At 45.0% G+C, this 13,424-nt stretch overlaps 1 protein-coding gene across 7 annotated transcripts in view; it reads left to right on the top strand.

Annotated features, from left to right (window-relative positions):
• The window catches only part of RNF220 (ring finger protein 220), a 214,004-nt gene that overhangs the window by 186,989 nt on the left and 13,591 nt on the right, over positions 1–13,424 (top strand). For 3 of the 7 annotated variants that reach the window (XM_027683047.1, XM_027683043.1, XM_027683044.1), the window contains exon 12: positions 3,235–3,279. The exons of the other annotated variants lie outside the window; for them this stretch is intronic. In XM_027683047.1, the coding sequence (XP_027538848.1) occupies positions 3,235–3,279 (45 nt within the window). The remainder of the gene's footprint in view (positions 1–3,234; positions 3,280–13,424) is intronic. 7 annotated transcript variants of the gene reach the window in all.

The following is a 13,424-nucleotide window of genomic DNA, read 5'->3' as shown; positions in this document are numbered from 1 at the left end:
GGGACTCCTGGGCATCTCCTTTCCTGTCCCTTTCCGCTCACTGAATGTGCTGCAGTCTAGTCTGGGATAAAAATAAATGGTTTTATTTGCGCTGTTCATTTGAGTAACAACCTCTATCCTCAGCCTCCTTCCACATGCTGCTAGGGTGACTTACTGCTCAGACAGATTTGATGGTCCAAACCTAAAACTGCAGACTCTTCTCTGCTGCCATGGACTGCATTAGCTGGGATGGGGCAGTGTTTTAAGTTGATTATTGCCTGATATAAAACACTGCCCCAAGATCAAGTGAGAGACCAAACAACTTGAATGAGGTGGAAGCAATGAGGTAAATGGTGGGTTTTAAACATTACATTTTGGGTTGAAGTCCGTGGATAATTTAGGATGGTAGCATTAAGCTGACTTCACAGAAAGTTGTCATTTTTTAAATGCAATTTGTTCTCCTTCTACCCCTGGTCCTGACTTGAGAGGTTGTGTCCCCAGTACGTTTCTGAATCTCTGGCAGTTCAGGCAGCCTGGAAGAACATATGTTCACAGTCAGGGGTTAACTGGGGAAACTCCCTGCTGCAGAGGAAACTTTAACATTGCTTTGCTGTCTTGGCACTTGCCTTTTTACAAGCCTTTTTGTTAGCATGTCCCAAATGTTGGCTGTCTGCTGTTCGATACCTCTCAGTGAGCAGACTTTGGCCAAGGACCTCTGAGTTTGGGAGCTTGCAGGTCAGTGCAGAAGCAGATTTGTCCTTGGAGTGAGCCAACCAGTGCATGCTGTCTTGGTGGCAAGGGCTTGTGCCTTCTGCCCTGATCTGTCAGCCTCTGTCTCAGCTGCTGCTTGGCTTCCCTTTGGGCCTCCTGCCTGTCAGCCCAGCAGCCCTCCACCCTCCCAGATCCACTCCTATTGAAAATCTTTAAACTGCAGGAGCTGAAAGGATTTGACATTTTCCAGAACACTTGAGCTCAAGTGATAAAACTGACATAGCTTTAATAATCTGATCAAAGAGGCTTTAGCTAGCATCTTTTGAAGGGTCCCAGAATCCTTTCCAAACAACTCTCATGCTAACACTGCTGTGAAGTGGGGAGAGCGTGTATGTGTGTGTGCATGTATAAGAACACACACCTTGCTCTGCAATAACCTTGCCCCACTAAAGCTTCAGTTCTGCTAAAAATCAGCAAAACCCAATAGAAATTGGAGGAAACTCCTTAAATGTCTTGTTCAGTCTTTCCAAAAACGTTAATTTTTTAAAGTTGCAGGGGGACCTTTTTATTTAAGGTGCTTTATTTTACCGAGGTTCAGAAAACAAAATGGTGTTTCAGGTGGAGAATTCCTAGCTGCTTTTTTTTTTTGCTCTTCTTTCCTTTGAGATTCATGTGTGATAAATAGTTTCTGTCCTGCCATTTAAGGAGTCTCAATGCTCTGTGTGCTTGTCTGTGTAGAGGGGTTCTGTTAAATTAATTGATAACAGGGATCAGAGCTAGAAGCCTACAGAAAGGAGGGGGAAGGGTTTCTCACTGTCTGGCTGTTTCCCACTCCACTGCTGAGCCATGATATATGGCGACCCAGCCCAACAGGCTAAATTGATTCATCTCTAGTTCCTGTTTCTTAATCTGGGGCTAAATTGGTTTCATTTTTCTTGTTTTGGGTGGTGCTTACAGGAAGTTTTTGGCAGCATCACTTTACTCCATTGTTTGTAACTTCGGTTTTTGCCTTTAAATCTGAGTATTATTGATTGGCATGTTAAACCTTGTGTAGCACCTCATTAGCATTTTAAAAATTGTCCAGAAGCACATGGCTTAGCACCTGTGTCAGCCGTGCTCTCCGTTCAGAGCAGTGGCTAATAGAGTTAGCAGCGATCTGCGTATTGATCCTTCTCTCACAAGAATGACGTTCCTTCCTCCCCTCTTCCAAAAATAAGTCCAAGCAAAGAGAGCAGCGTGGTTTGGCTTGTTTTTTAATCCATTAATACAGTACAGCGAGCAGTCAGTCCTCCTTTTGGCTGAAATTGTTTGCCTGCCCAAGTTCATTTAATCTAAACTTGGGTTTTTGTGGGAGAGTCTCTTGCATGCAGAACAAGTAGATGGGGATTGGGGTAAGTCTGTGTTTGTTTCTCCACTCCTTGTGCCGTGCCAGGTCATCAGCAGCTTGGACAATCTGATCTCATCTGATAGTGTTGAACTTCAGATGGCAGCCACAGTGGTGAGAGACAAGGTGCTGCTCCCAGCTCTCCTTCCCAACACTGCAGGGTGTCTCAGCCCTGCTGAGCTTTTCTAATCTCGACCATGTTGGGTGTCTGGGAGACACCCTGGGGTGCTGAAGGCTCATGGGGAGAGGTGAAGGAGCGTCACACTGTCTGAGCTCTGCCTGTGTGCTGAAGACCCCAGCCACTGCCAAGGCAAAGCTCGGCTGGTGCGACGCTACTTTACCTCAACTTGAGATGCAGCATTGCTCAGGGAGAGCGGCTGGTCCCTCATTGCCCAGGCACCCCCCCAGCTGCTCCGCCAACGTCGTATTCTCACCACTGTTGCGCACAGAGAGCTGCAAAAAGCACCTTCCCCACAAAAGTCTTCCTCCCTGCTCCCTCCCAAGATGCCTCCTGCGAGGGTCTGGTGCCGTTTTGAAACCGAGGTTCCCCGGGGTTAAAAGCCAGCATCTTAATTCAGAGTGCCAATGTTCAATTTTGCTTTCTGCCACCAGACTAGATTGCAGGCCAGCGAGAGAGTCTGGGTTAGTGGCCCACTGGGTCACCTCCCATTTGTTTTCCTCAATTTTGTGTTGTCATAAATTCATTCCAGCCCGTTGTGGTTGATCAGTTTATCTCCGCCGGGGCAGGGAGCGCTGCGAGCATGATATATGGCACAGAGCATTGTAGCCAGCCTCTCCATGAATCACTCCAGCTGTTTGGTGTCAGCCCCAAAGCAAACAGGACCCGGCCGCTGAGCGTTGACTACGATGAGCTCAGTATGGGAAGAGACATGACGTATGAATGTTTATTTAATAATTCTCTAATATTTCCAGCGGAGTGTGGCTGTGCCTTCTGGGAGGGGTGAAAGGGGGGGAGGTTGAAGAGGGAAACTCTAATCTGTTGGGGTGGGTCATAAATCAGGCAGACAACATCATTAATCAGGGATGGGACAGAAGTGGAAGGAGGTGGGACTGGAACTGCCATCCTCAGTGGGAAGGGGGCTGTGCTTTTTTTTTTTTTTTGTAAAACAAATCTTGTTTCTGATTCCGCTTGGCCCCAGCCGTGCTGCCTGCATAATAGCAAACCCGGACACAAGGCTGTTTAAGTGAGTATGCTACCTCTGCTCTGAACCTTGCGATACGAGCCTGCCAAGCATTAAATCCCTTTATAATTATCTTCTTTATATAACACTTCATGCTTATCATGCTTCATTGGATGAGACGCTCGTTGGGTTAAAAAGAGGGTTTTAGAGACAAAAAGCAATTGTGTTTGTTTTATTTTTCCTGTCTTCTCTTTCCTCCCCTTCCCCCCCCACCTCACCTCTTTCCAGTCCAGCTGCTCTGAAACATCGGCTCTGGAGGGGCTCTGGTGCAGCAGCACAGGAAGGAGCACCAGTTAAAATTGAACAAGTTTAGGTTGGGGTCCTTGTGCAAAGAGTAAAGCGTGTGAGAGCAGTCAGGGAGGCAGCAGTGTCTGTCGTGGGGACGCTGCTCCCAGGCAGGTGGGTCAGGGTGGGAGCAGAGTGTGTGTGAAGCCAGAGGATTAGCAGAGGCCTGAAAGGGAAGGAGCCATGCTTAAGCTGGTATGTCAGAGGGAAACAGAAGCTGCTGTGAATTCACACCACAGGATAAGCGCTTCCCAGCCCCTCTCCATAGTGTCACACCATTAATAGGCTTTGCCTGGAGACAAGAACATCTCATAGCAAAGACAGAATTAAAAAATTAACTTGAGTCATAAATGAACTAACCCTTTGTGTTCTGCGAGAGCACAATGCTGCTGATGGGTCCAGTCCTAGATCAGCCCGTGTGAACTTGAGAGAGGATCCAGGAAGCTGAACTGAAGTGTGGGATTGTCAAAGCCAAGCTGAGAAAGAGCTGCTAGGCTGTGCTGCTTGCGTCTAGATTTTTATCTTTCTTAGGTTTTAGTCTTTTTCACTAATTTAGTAATATATAATATTGTGTTTGTACTGTATACTGGTGTTCGATGTTGAAAGGGTGCAGAGGGAGATGCTCCATTTCATCCCTCTGGGTTGTGACAGTGGAGAGCTGGGCTGTGTTTCTTTATTCCGCTCCCTCTTCTAACTGTTGGGTAGAAGTTTCATGTGCCAATGGTGGTCTCAAACATTTATAACCACTGTGCAAAGTGTAATTGTATCGATGTCTTCACAGGGTGGTGGTTAACGAAGCTCAGCAAGGTAGGCTGACTGTACAAGCTCAGACCTGGGGGAAGGTGGTGTTTCTGTTTAGTGCAGCTGTTGTCCAGAGGTTTGGTCTGATTTCATGCCTTGGGGCAATTTTTTATAGATTTTGTCATCTTCATATAGGAAGGAACTCCTATGTCTGTTGATCCTGTGATGTTTTAGAGCTGAACCATCTGCAAACCCCAGGGGTCTGCTGGTTTCAGGGGCAGTAGCATCCCTGTCCCATAATTGGTGAAAACCCCAGGAAGGAATTTTATTCCTATGCTGGGGGTGCAGTTAAAGCATCTTGCCATTTATGTCTTTTTGCCTGCCCCTTCTTTTCCTTTTTTTTTTCTTTTTTTTTTCCTTAGTTTCAGAAATGCTGTTAACTTTAATTTGTAGAGTTGCTTCCTGGGAATGAAAAATCGATGGGGGGCTATCGCAGTGTGAAATTCGACTGTCACTATTGAGCTATAGAGTTACCAAGATGTCTTAGAAGGTAAAAAATAAATCGTGGCCCAGCAAGTGCTCAGCTGTGCTATTTCAAAGGGGATATGAGGCTGATGGTCTGTTAGAGGGTACTTCAGTTAGATGGATGATGATTCCCTGTGAAATATTGGAGTTATTCCATAGGTAAAAGAAACTTTAGCTTATAAAACACAAACAGCTGCCTACTAGCAGACGAATTCTGCCTTTAGATGTGTGAGCAGCTTGTCAGATAGAGGACTCGTCCCTAAAATTAGCCTGTCGTGTTTAACAATGTCTCTGATGGAGCATTGTGGATCTTGCCATGTTCCTTCTGAAAATATTTTGAGGATGTGACTGTTTATTCACATCCCTTAGCTACACTGCAAGAATTAAGAGGCAGGGACTGATATTTTTTTAGGAAATGTTTGTATGGTGCCCAGATGCTCTCAAGAGAAAAGTAACAATTATTTTTACGTAGGCTGCGTTCCGTGTTTGGATGGAAATGTTCCTTTGAAAAGCAGAAACAGGATCATGTTGTGCCCCATCCGCTGCCAGTTTGCTGTCGCTCTCCTGCATCTGCTGAGGGGCAGCCCTGGCTGCACAGGCTGGCTGTGTGCTGGTGGTGACAGGGCTACTGCTTTCCTTGGCACTCACTGACTGTTGTGGCAGGACCCAGTAAGTGTTTGTACTGTGCCAGCTGCTGCATGACAACAGGATGATTGTAATTACAGCTCTTGGTAGTTTATGCATTTCTTAGGCTACAATTAGTAAGTATAAATATAAAATAGTACTAAAAAAAACACGCCAGCTTGTGTTACACCTCACTAAACCGTGTCTGGGACAACTGTAGAGTCAGTAATTATTTCTCTTACACTTGCATGCGCAGTTGCAATACCGCTGAGGGGAGCTTACCACTGCAAGAAGGAGTGTTAAGCCACCTTTAGTTAAAGCTTGGTAAAGATCTCCCAAAGAATTGACTGCCAGAAGAATTCATTGTGCTTTCATATCTCTTTCGCTGCTGTAACACAGAACCCAGCACTGCCTTTACAGAAGCAGTGTAATAGCTAGTAATGTAATTAAAGTAGTTTAATATCTGTGGTGATTTTTTTGCCCTCACTTCAGTGTCGCTGCTTGTCCTAACCTTACTCCACACCACTCTGGGCACTTCATCCTATTTTTCCATTCTCTTCTTTCTGCCTTTTTGACAGTTTTTGTCTGTAAAAAGCTGTTGTTTCCCTCTCGGTTGCATAAGCATTCCGGCTTTTCCCTCAGATAGCCGGCTCATGACCTGTCCTTCCACTGCACTGCTGGTTTCCTCTTCCAGCTCTGGGACCACAATTGGTTATGTGATACTAATGTGCCGTGGCCACCTTTAATAGCCTCATGTTTCTTTTTGAAGGCGCGATTACCTTAAATGATGCTAATTCTGATCCTTTCTTTCCCCGTAAAGGAAACAGCAACAGTGTAAAAGTTCTAGGGCGGCAGCAGCAGTTGTAGGAAGCTGTCTGGAGGATGTGTTACCGCACTGCCCTTGTGTACCTCCAATCAGCAGTCATGAATGGAGGTTCTGGAAAGCATATCACCTCCATGGTAAAGCCCTTAAAAGGCTATAGATGAGTCCAAGTGCTGCTGTAGTAGCATAGATATTTCCTGTTTATTTCGGTCGTTTGGACGTGGGCCATGGGAGTAGAAGGCATTTATTTAATCGCTCGCAGAGGCTGGCTGCAAGGCTCGTCTGCATGTCCAGCCTTCTGAGCACCTTTCAGCCCTAGGAATCTGCTATTCCTTTTTCACCTTCATGGATATTTTATAATTCTGTGCCCTGATCGTCCAACCAAAGCTACCAATAATACTAGACCAGCTCCAGGCCACAGTAGGATGACAAGTTACAGCTGCCATAAGTCTTCCAGTAGAAAAATAGACCTGCCTAGCTATACGTGGAGTTTGGTCATAATCCAAATATGTTTACTTGTGGACGGAGGCAAGTTTCAGTAGGCTGGAACCTCTAACCTGTGTGCCTCAGAGGAGCTACATTTTCCATTTCTACCGCCTCCCTTTTGTGGACCTGGCTTGTACTAAGATAAAAACCACGATGCACCTTCACAAATCTGTTAGAAATACAATTAGGCTCACCAGCATGAAGAATACATTTGAAAAGTGAACCGAGACATTAACACATTAGCTGAGTAATTATTTCTATTTAGGAACTTTTTTTACAGAATGATTTTCTGACTCAGCCTGTGCTGCCTCAACAGAACCTGGTTTGCTGCAGCAAACCACTTTTCTGTAGCATGGCTTTTTCCTTTATCGCCAAATCTGCTCCAGTAAAGCAATGGGATTGCATTTATTTTCTCTTTGGAACGGGGGACATAGTCTCTAAATCTAAATCAGAATGACCCACGCATTCTTTCTCCCAGCTTTCATGTTGAACCATAATTGCTCAAATGGCACATTTAAAATTTTGGCGCAAGCTCAGACTTTCACTCGCCGCCTTTTTAAATCAGTCCCAGTGGCCAGCAGATACTGTGTAGCCCTACAAATGCATCCAAACATGCTGACTCCGAGGCTCCTTCCATTCTGAATGATCAGCGGTGCCATCTGTCTCTGTTTTGATTGGGGCTGGGCACATGTGTCCCAGCGAAACGCGGGCCAAAAAAAGGGAAGAGAAAGAGCCAGTGCCTGAATTTACTTCCCGCTTCTGTAAAGACATTGTTTGGTTCTGTGTTGTGGAGGCGGGGGAGGTATGAAAGCAAAATGAATTTTTCTGTCATTAAATTCTTCAAGGAATCTTTACCCAAGTCCCTACTAAATGTGGCTTAAAATGCCTTCTTGCAGCGATAAGCTCCCCTCAGTGCTATTGTGACAGTGCATGCAAGTGTAAGAGAAATAATTCCTCTGTGGGGAAAAAGAGACAACATTTTTTGGTTTGCATCAAGATGAAATTAGTCAGAAGCAAACTCTGAATTTGGCAGGCAGATGCCAGTATTAACAAGTTGTGCAAGCAAGTATAAAATAGAGGCGCTCGTGACTGAGAGCGCCTCAGTGTTGTGTGTGTGTGCCCTTGCATGCACCCCGCTCCAAATTCACAACTTAGAACACGGAAATTAGAATGGGGAACATTGCATTATTCATAACTTGGCAACCAGAAGCCAGGGCAGTTTGCCAGAGTAAACTATTCTCTATAATTACAGGTGAAGCAACATTCTTTAATATCTTACAATACAAAAACATACATTAATCAAGGAAAGAGAGCTTTTTTTCCTAGAGGACAATAAATTAGCATCCTTGCCAATTTCCTCAATACATGTGACAATGTTTTACAGGATTATAAGTCAGCCTCTTTAAAGAAGGTTAGTCTAAAAACAAATAAACCCAATAAATGAGATTTTTAGCTAAATAAAGGGGAAGCCAGCTCCTAAAACATTGATGTCTTGCCAGAAAATTTGCTTTTAGCACTGGCAGTCTTGCAGACTGAGGGTCTAAACTTCACTTGGTGTGATTTGACATGGCTCTACTGTAAACAGCTTTGCTGGGCAGTTTTTTACAGCAAGGGAGCTGGCCCCTTCTGCTGTAACCAGCTCATCTAGTGAAATAAAATCTCAGTACATTGTGCCAATCCGGTAGCCCACATGTTGTGGGGTGATTCGCAGTCAATCTGCCACCAGCCTGACACTGGGCTTCTTTCAGAGAGTTAAGATACTGAAAATGCCTGAGCTGTGTCTGTTTCCTTTTAAAGCCACCTGTCACTTTTGTTTTTAAAAACTTTCTTATCAGTGTGTTTTACTTGTTAGTAACAGTGGGGTTTTTTTTTAGCTTCATGTTATGTTCTTGCACTCCAGTAAGTGTAAAAGGCCTTTGAGTCTGTGGATCTCCCACTGACTTCAGTGGTGCTCACCCACGTCTGCCAAAATAAAGTCCCTGTATCCTTAGCTCTAGCACTTGCTGCAGGTGATGCTTGCTGAATGGAAAGGAGGGGGGGCAAATTCTTTTGTCACTTTGAAAACAGAAGCAATTCTTATCCCAAAACAGATAAAGGTGTTTATAGCTAGTGTTTGAAACTCAGATAGCGAGGGAGTTGTGTTGAAGGCAACATATGAATGAGAGCTGAGGCAGCATCACCGTGCTGTGCTGTTCCACAGTGCTACCAGTGTCACAGAGCTGTGCACAGCATGTTACAGGCTAATAAAACAGGGTCTCTTCTATGAAAAAGTTGCCCTTTTACCCAAATGTAAATTGGCTGTGAGAGAAGGCTTGCGATTGCATGATTGTGCACTGATGTTGGGGTCACTTTTTGGATCTTTTTATCAAGTCTTGAAGATTTGTGCCCCACAAAGTGAGGACTGCAGCAGGCTTTCTCTCCTGCAGTGTAGTAGTGGTTATGATAATTGTCATCTACGGTTGTGGTTGGATGTGGCCAGGGGCAATTTCTCTGCTCCTGGAATCTTACTTAACTTGACTCTGCCGTCAAAGCATCGACCAGTCTGTTTCTAATATTTATGATATGTAAGCTGCTAGTGACCTGACCTCTGCCCTTGGTGCAGGGAGGTGGCATGTATGTTCTGCTGGGACCAGGTTCTCCACTTTGTACAGGGGAAGATAAAGGCTTTGTTTAAAAATAAATACATCACTCTTGGGTTTGTCAGTGGTACTGTACATTTTCCTCTCTGCCAGTCTGTGTTTACAGGCATAGGAAAGCAAAAATAAATGTATGAGGAAGAGAGAAGAAGGTCAGAATATCAAGTGTCAAAAGTAGCCCATGAAATTTTATTGGTAGTGCATTTAATCAGTGCTAAGCGTTTTTTACAAGGTACATACAAACAGTGGAATTGTAAAAATTTATGGAATGCTGTGTACAGTGTGGCCGTTTATGAAGAAAGGAAAATTTATATCCAGTTGAAATAAACCAAAGGGGAATGTTTTATGGAGACGCCTCAACAGCAGGATACATCAAGTTAGGTCTAGATAAGGTGAGGATGGAGTATTTGCAGGCGTTTGCTGATCTGTGAGGTGTTTTTCTGCTTCTTCAGCAGCTAATGCTTTGCATCTTTCTGTGGCTCTCAGATAGGCAGGATGCTGGATGCAGTGGCTGTGTGGTGTTTGTGTTTTTCTGTACAAGGGAAAGGAAACACAAGTGAACAGCTGCTACTGGTATCTGTGGTACAGGGCTCTCGCTCTTGGGCTCGTTCCAGTACAACAATTTCTTGAGCAGCCCTTACTATCCAGCTGGGAAGGGTTAACTGAAGCCAATCACTTTGACATCAGCATTTTTTTGTTTCCTTTTTGGTCCAGTATTTTGTTGATGATAAAGCACAGACTTAGTCAATTGAGAGATTCCAGAGCTGCAGAATCAGAGATAATTTAATTAACGGAATTGCCTTGATTGCCCACTGGGACAGCGGGTAGGAATTGCTCGATTTAATTTGGAGAAACAAAGATCACATGCATGCTAATGTTTAACAAATAACCAGTGTTTGGGTTAAAGTTTTTTTGCAAAGAGGGGGGCAGCCATTTCCCAGGGGAGATTTCCCAGGAGGTGATTGCTTCCTAACAGCTCAAAGCTACTGATAGGTCTTTTTTCCTCCTCCGTGGTAGTTTTGTGCACTTCTTCTGGCCTTTTACCTAAACAAAGCAAGGATTTGCTCAGAGAAATAAAATTTGTTCTTACTTTCAGTGCTCAGGGGAAAATGCTGTGAGTAGTAGAAAAATGTGTGTTGGGCATAAAGGCTGAAAATTACCACATGCTGTCTTGCCCAGTCTCACAGACTTGCTCCTTGGTACCCAGCATCCTCAGCTGTGTCTGCCAAGTTATGGAAGAGTTAACCATGAAGTCCAGAGAGAAGTACAAGACCCAGCTTCCTCTACAAGGAGCCCTCCCTTCTTGTGTTTGCTCTGGTATAAATGTTCTCTCGCAGTGGGGATGTAAGTCCACAACGAGTCTCTGCCCTGTCATGGATGTGCCCTCTTGGGCCTCTTGGTGCAGCCTCAGCCAGGGAGGACAACTCAGGTGTCAGGGAGGCCACTTGCACCTGCTGGAGCAGCATCAGCGCTGGGTCTCAAGGTATTGCTCTTGGCAGCAGTCGTGCTCAGCAGGTCTCTCTGGAGGCTGATAAATGACGTTATCCAAACACGTCAAATCGGAGCGCTGAGGCGCAAAATTGTTGAGAGTCCTCCTGCATCCAGCACGAGGTCAAGGCAAAGCAGAGAGCTAATTCCTTCTTCCCTGTAATTCCCTCTGCCTCACTTGGCAGGGTAACTTGTACACAGCCTTGCCCTGTCCATGGAGCTTGGCTTTCTGACCCTCGCTCCACCCTGGCGTTACCCTGTAAAAATACTGCCCAAGGCTGCTCCCAGCTGTGTCCGGGCAAGCACACATGAGGTGTGCACACAAGAGGGAAGCCTGAGGGAGTTCCCAAGATTGCTGCTGCAGGAAGAGTTGCTCCTAAGCGATGCTTATCTTTAGGATACAAGCAGCAGGTTGACGGTAAAATGTCACTAAATGGAATGGCATGTGTCCCAAGTGTGCTGGCCACCACAGGAGCCAGACACATGGGAAGTGACTCTGGTCTTTATTCCATCCCTGGAGGTAGTTTCAGTTTCCTTTATTTACTAATGTTCTCCCTATTTCCCTTGACCTCATTTCCTCTGGCTTTTCGGAAGCAACCATGCAATTATCGCTCACTTTGGGTTGACCCTTGGCCGCCACGTCCCTTGTTGCTGCTGCTCTGAGAGGTTTTCCTGAAATCTCAAGTGCAAAATACTCACTTGTGGCCAAAACTCCTATCTCTCTCGTGAGTTAGGAGCTATGTCTTCAGCAACTGTGCCGTGTGTCGGGGTTTGTCCTGTGAGCACGCTTGGCAGGGAGAACATGGAGTTTAAATTCTGTCACAGCTGAGCTTTGATCAGCGCTGGGAGACACTGCAGTGGCTAAAGCTCCCTCTCTTACCAATGCACCCCAGTCTTGTTAATAAATGTATATTTAACAATGTCTGGAGCGTATGAAGTGATAATAACTAAATCAATACCTCCCACATTGATTGTCCAGGATCCCTACAGCGTGACGCACGCAGCGGTGCGGTAATTTTCCAGCTAACTAGCACCCTGATCTACAGCCCTCCTATTGATTGGCCATTGTATCAAGCAGCCTCTGAGCATTATTGCTTATGCCTCTATTCAGCCTCCTTTTCTGATTCATTCGTTTATTACTGGACAGGTGCGATTATCTCAGAGACTTTCCAAAATTGGCCGATGAGGGTCAACCATTTAGATTTCTATAAACAAGCCATTTTCTATCTCCTCTAGTTGTTGCAGTGGCAAATTTTTCCTATTCAGGCTTTGACTGTTACTGGGGTTGAATGGGTGTTTGCTTGTATCTGCCCAAGGAATCAGCTTTTCCCTTTTCTTGCTGAGTCACCCACCCATCAGAGGAGGACAGATAGCTCCACAGATGGTAAAAGGAGAATATAACAACAGTTGCTCCTACTCTGGGCAGGAGTCACACTCACTGCCTTTACACCTTCATTGCCCTTGTGCATGCAGTAAGGAGAAATGGATTCCAGGAAGTCAAATTCAACTTCAGCCTTCACCCAGTATCAGCTTGTTGGTGGGCCAGATTGGAAGACAAACAATATTCACATCCAGCAATAATCTTCAAGCTATAAATAAATAATTCTGTTTCTTCCTTAGACTAAAATAACACCTTTCTAGACTTCCTTTGAAAACACTAGCAACTCTTCCTTGAGGGTGAGAACTCAAGCTGGGATATGGTAATAATTCATACCAATGGGTAGGAGCAAGTGGGTGTTTCACAGCAGGGAAGGCTGTCTCCTACTGAAGCTCTTTCATCTTGCTCCAAAGAATATTTATTGATTCTAAGACTTGAATCCACAGTGTTCCTGTCCCCAGACAGTCCTTAACCCACTAGGCTATCATGGGACATGTGTATTTCTTTGCCTTTTTTTGCAGTTTTGAAATGGTTACCATTTTCTAGCAACTGTCACTTCCAATGAATCTCCCTCTGATGAAGATCTCCTCCGGTAGCTCGTGCAGAGCATGTCTGATCTGTACAAAGGCAGGAGTGAAGTTGAAGGAGCTTTATAACACTAGTACTTAACCATACGCACTTGAGCAGCTCCACTTTCTTCTGAAGTGTCATAATTAGAAAAATCATCCAAGATCTCTTTGACTAGCTCTTTTACCAAAGGCTTGGGAAAAGCCAGCAGAATCACCTCGTGGGAGAAACCCCGGGTCCCTCCTTGCGTGCCATCGACAGGTGACTGATGAACAGAAGAGTGAGTGCGTGTGTGCAGCGAGAGAGCTGAGACTGCAGCTCACTTTGCTGGTTGTAATAATTCCACTAGACCCACGTTTTAACCACCTGTTGGTGAATCATCCTCTAAAAAGGTAGAACACATGGGTGCCACTGTGGGTTATGTTTTGATTGATGATGCAGCTTCTGACGGCGAAATACTCTTCAGGTTCTTCTGAGCTGGACTCTGCTTGGACAGACCTGAAATTCACTGACATAATTGAAAATTGTTGTTTTGTTTTTATTCACAAGAGTGAAAGCCTTCATGTCAATGCTCTAAACCTTTTCTGGAGAATGC

This window comes from Neopelma chrysocephalum, unplaced genomic scaffold, assembly GCF_003984885.1.
Source record: "Neopelma chrysocephalum unplaced genomic scaffold, ASM398488v2 Primary Assembly neopelma1_64, whole genome shotgun sequence".
Lineage (NCBI taxonomy): Eukaryota > Metazoa > Chordata > Aves > Passeriformes > Pipridae > Neopelma > Neopelma chrysocephalum.
The sequence above is the reverse complement of the archived record's forward strand: the minus strand, read 5'-3'. Positions and strand labels throughout refer to the sequence as shown.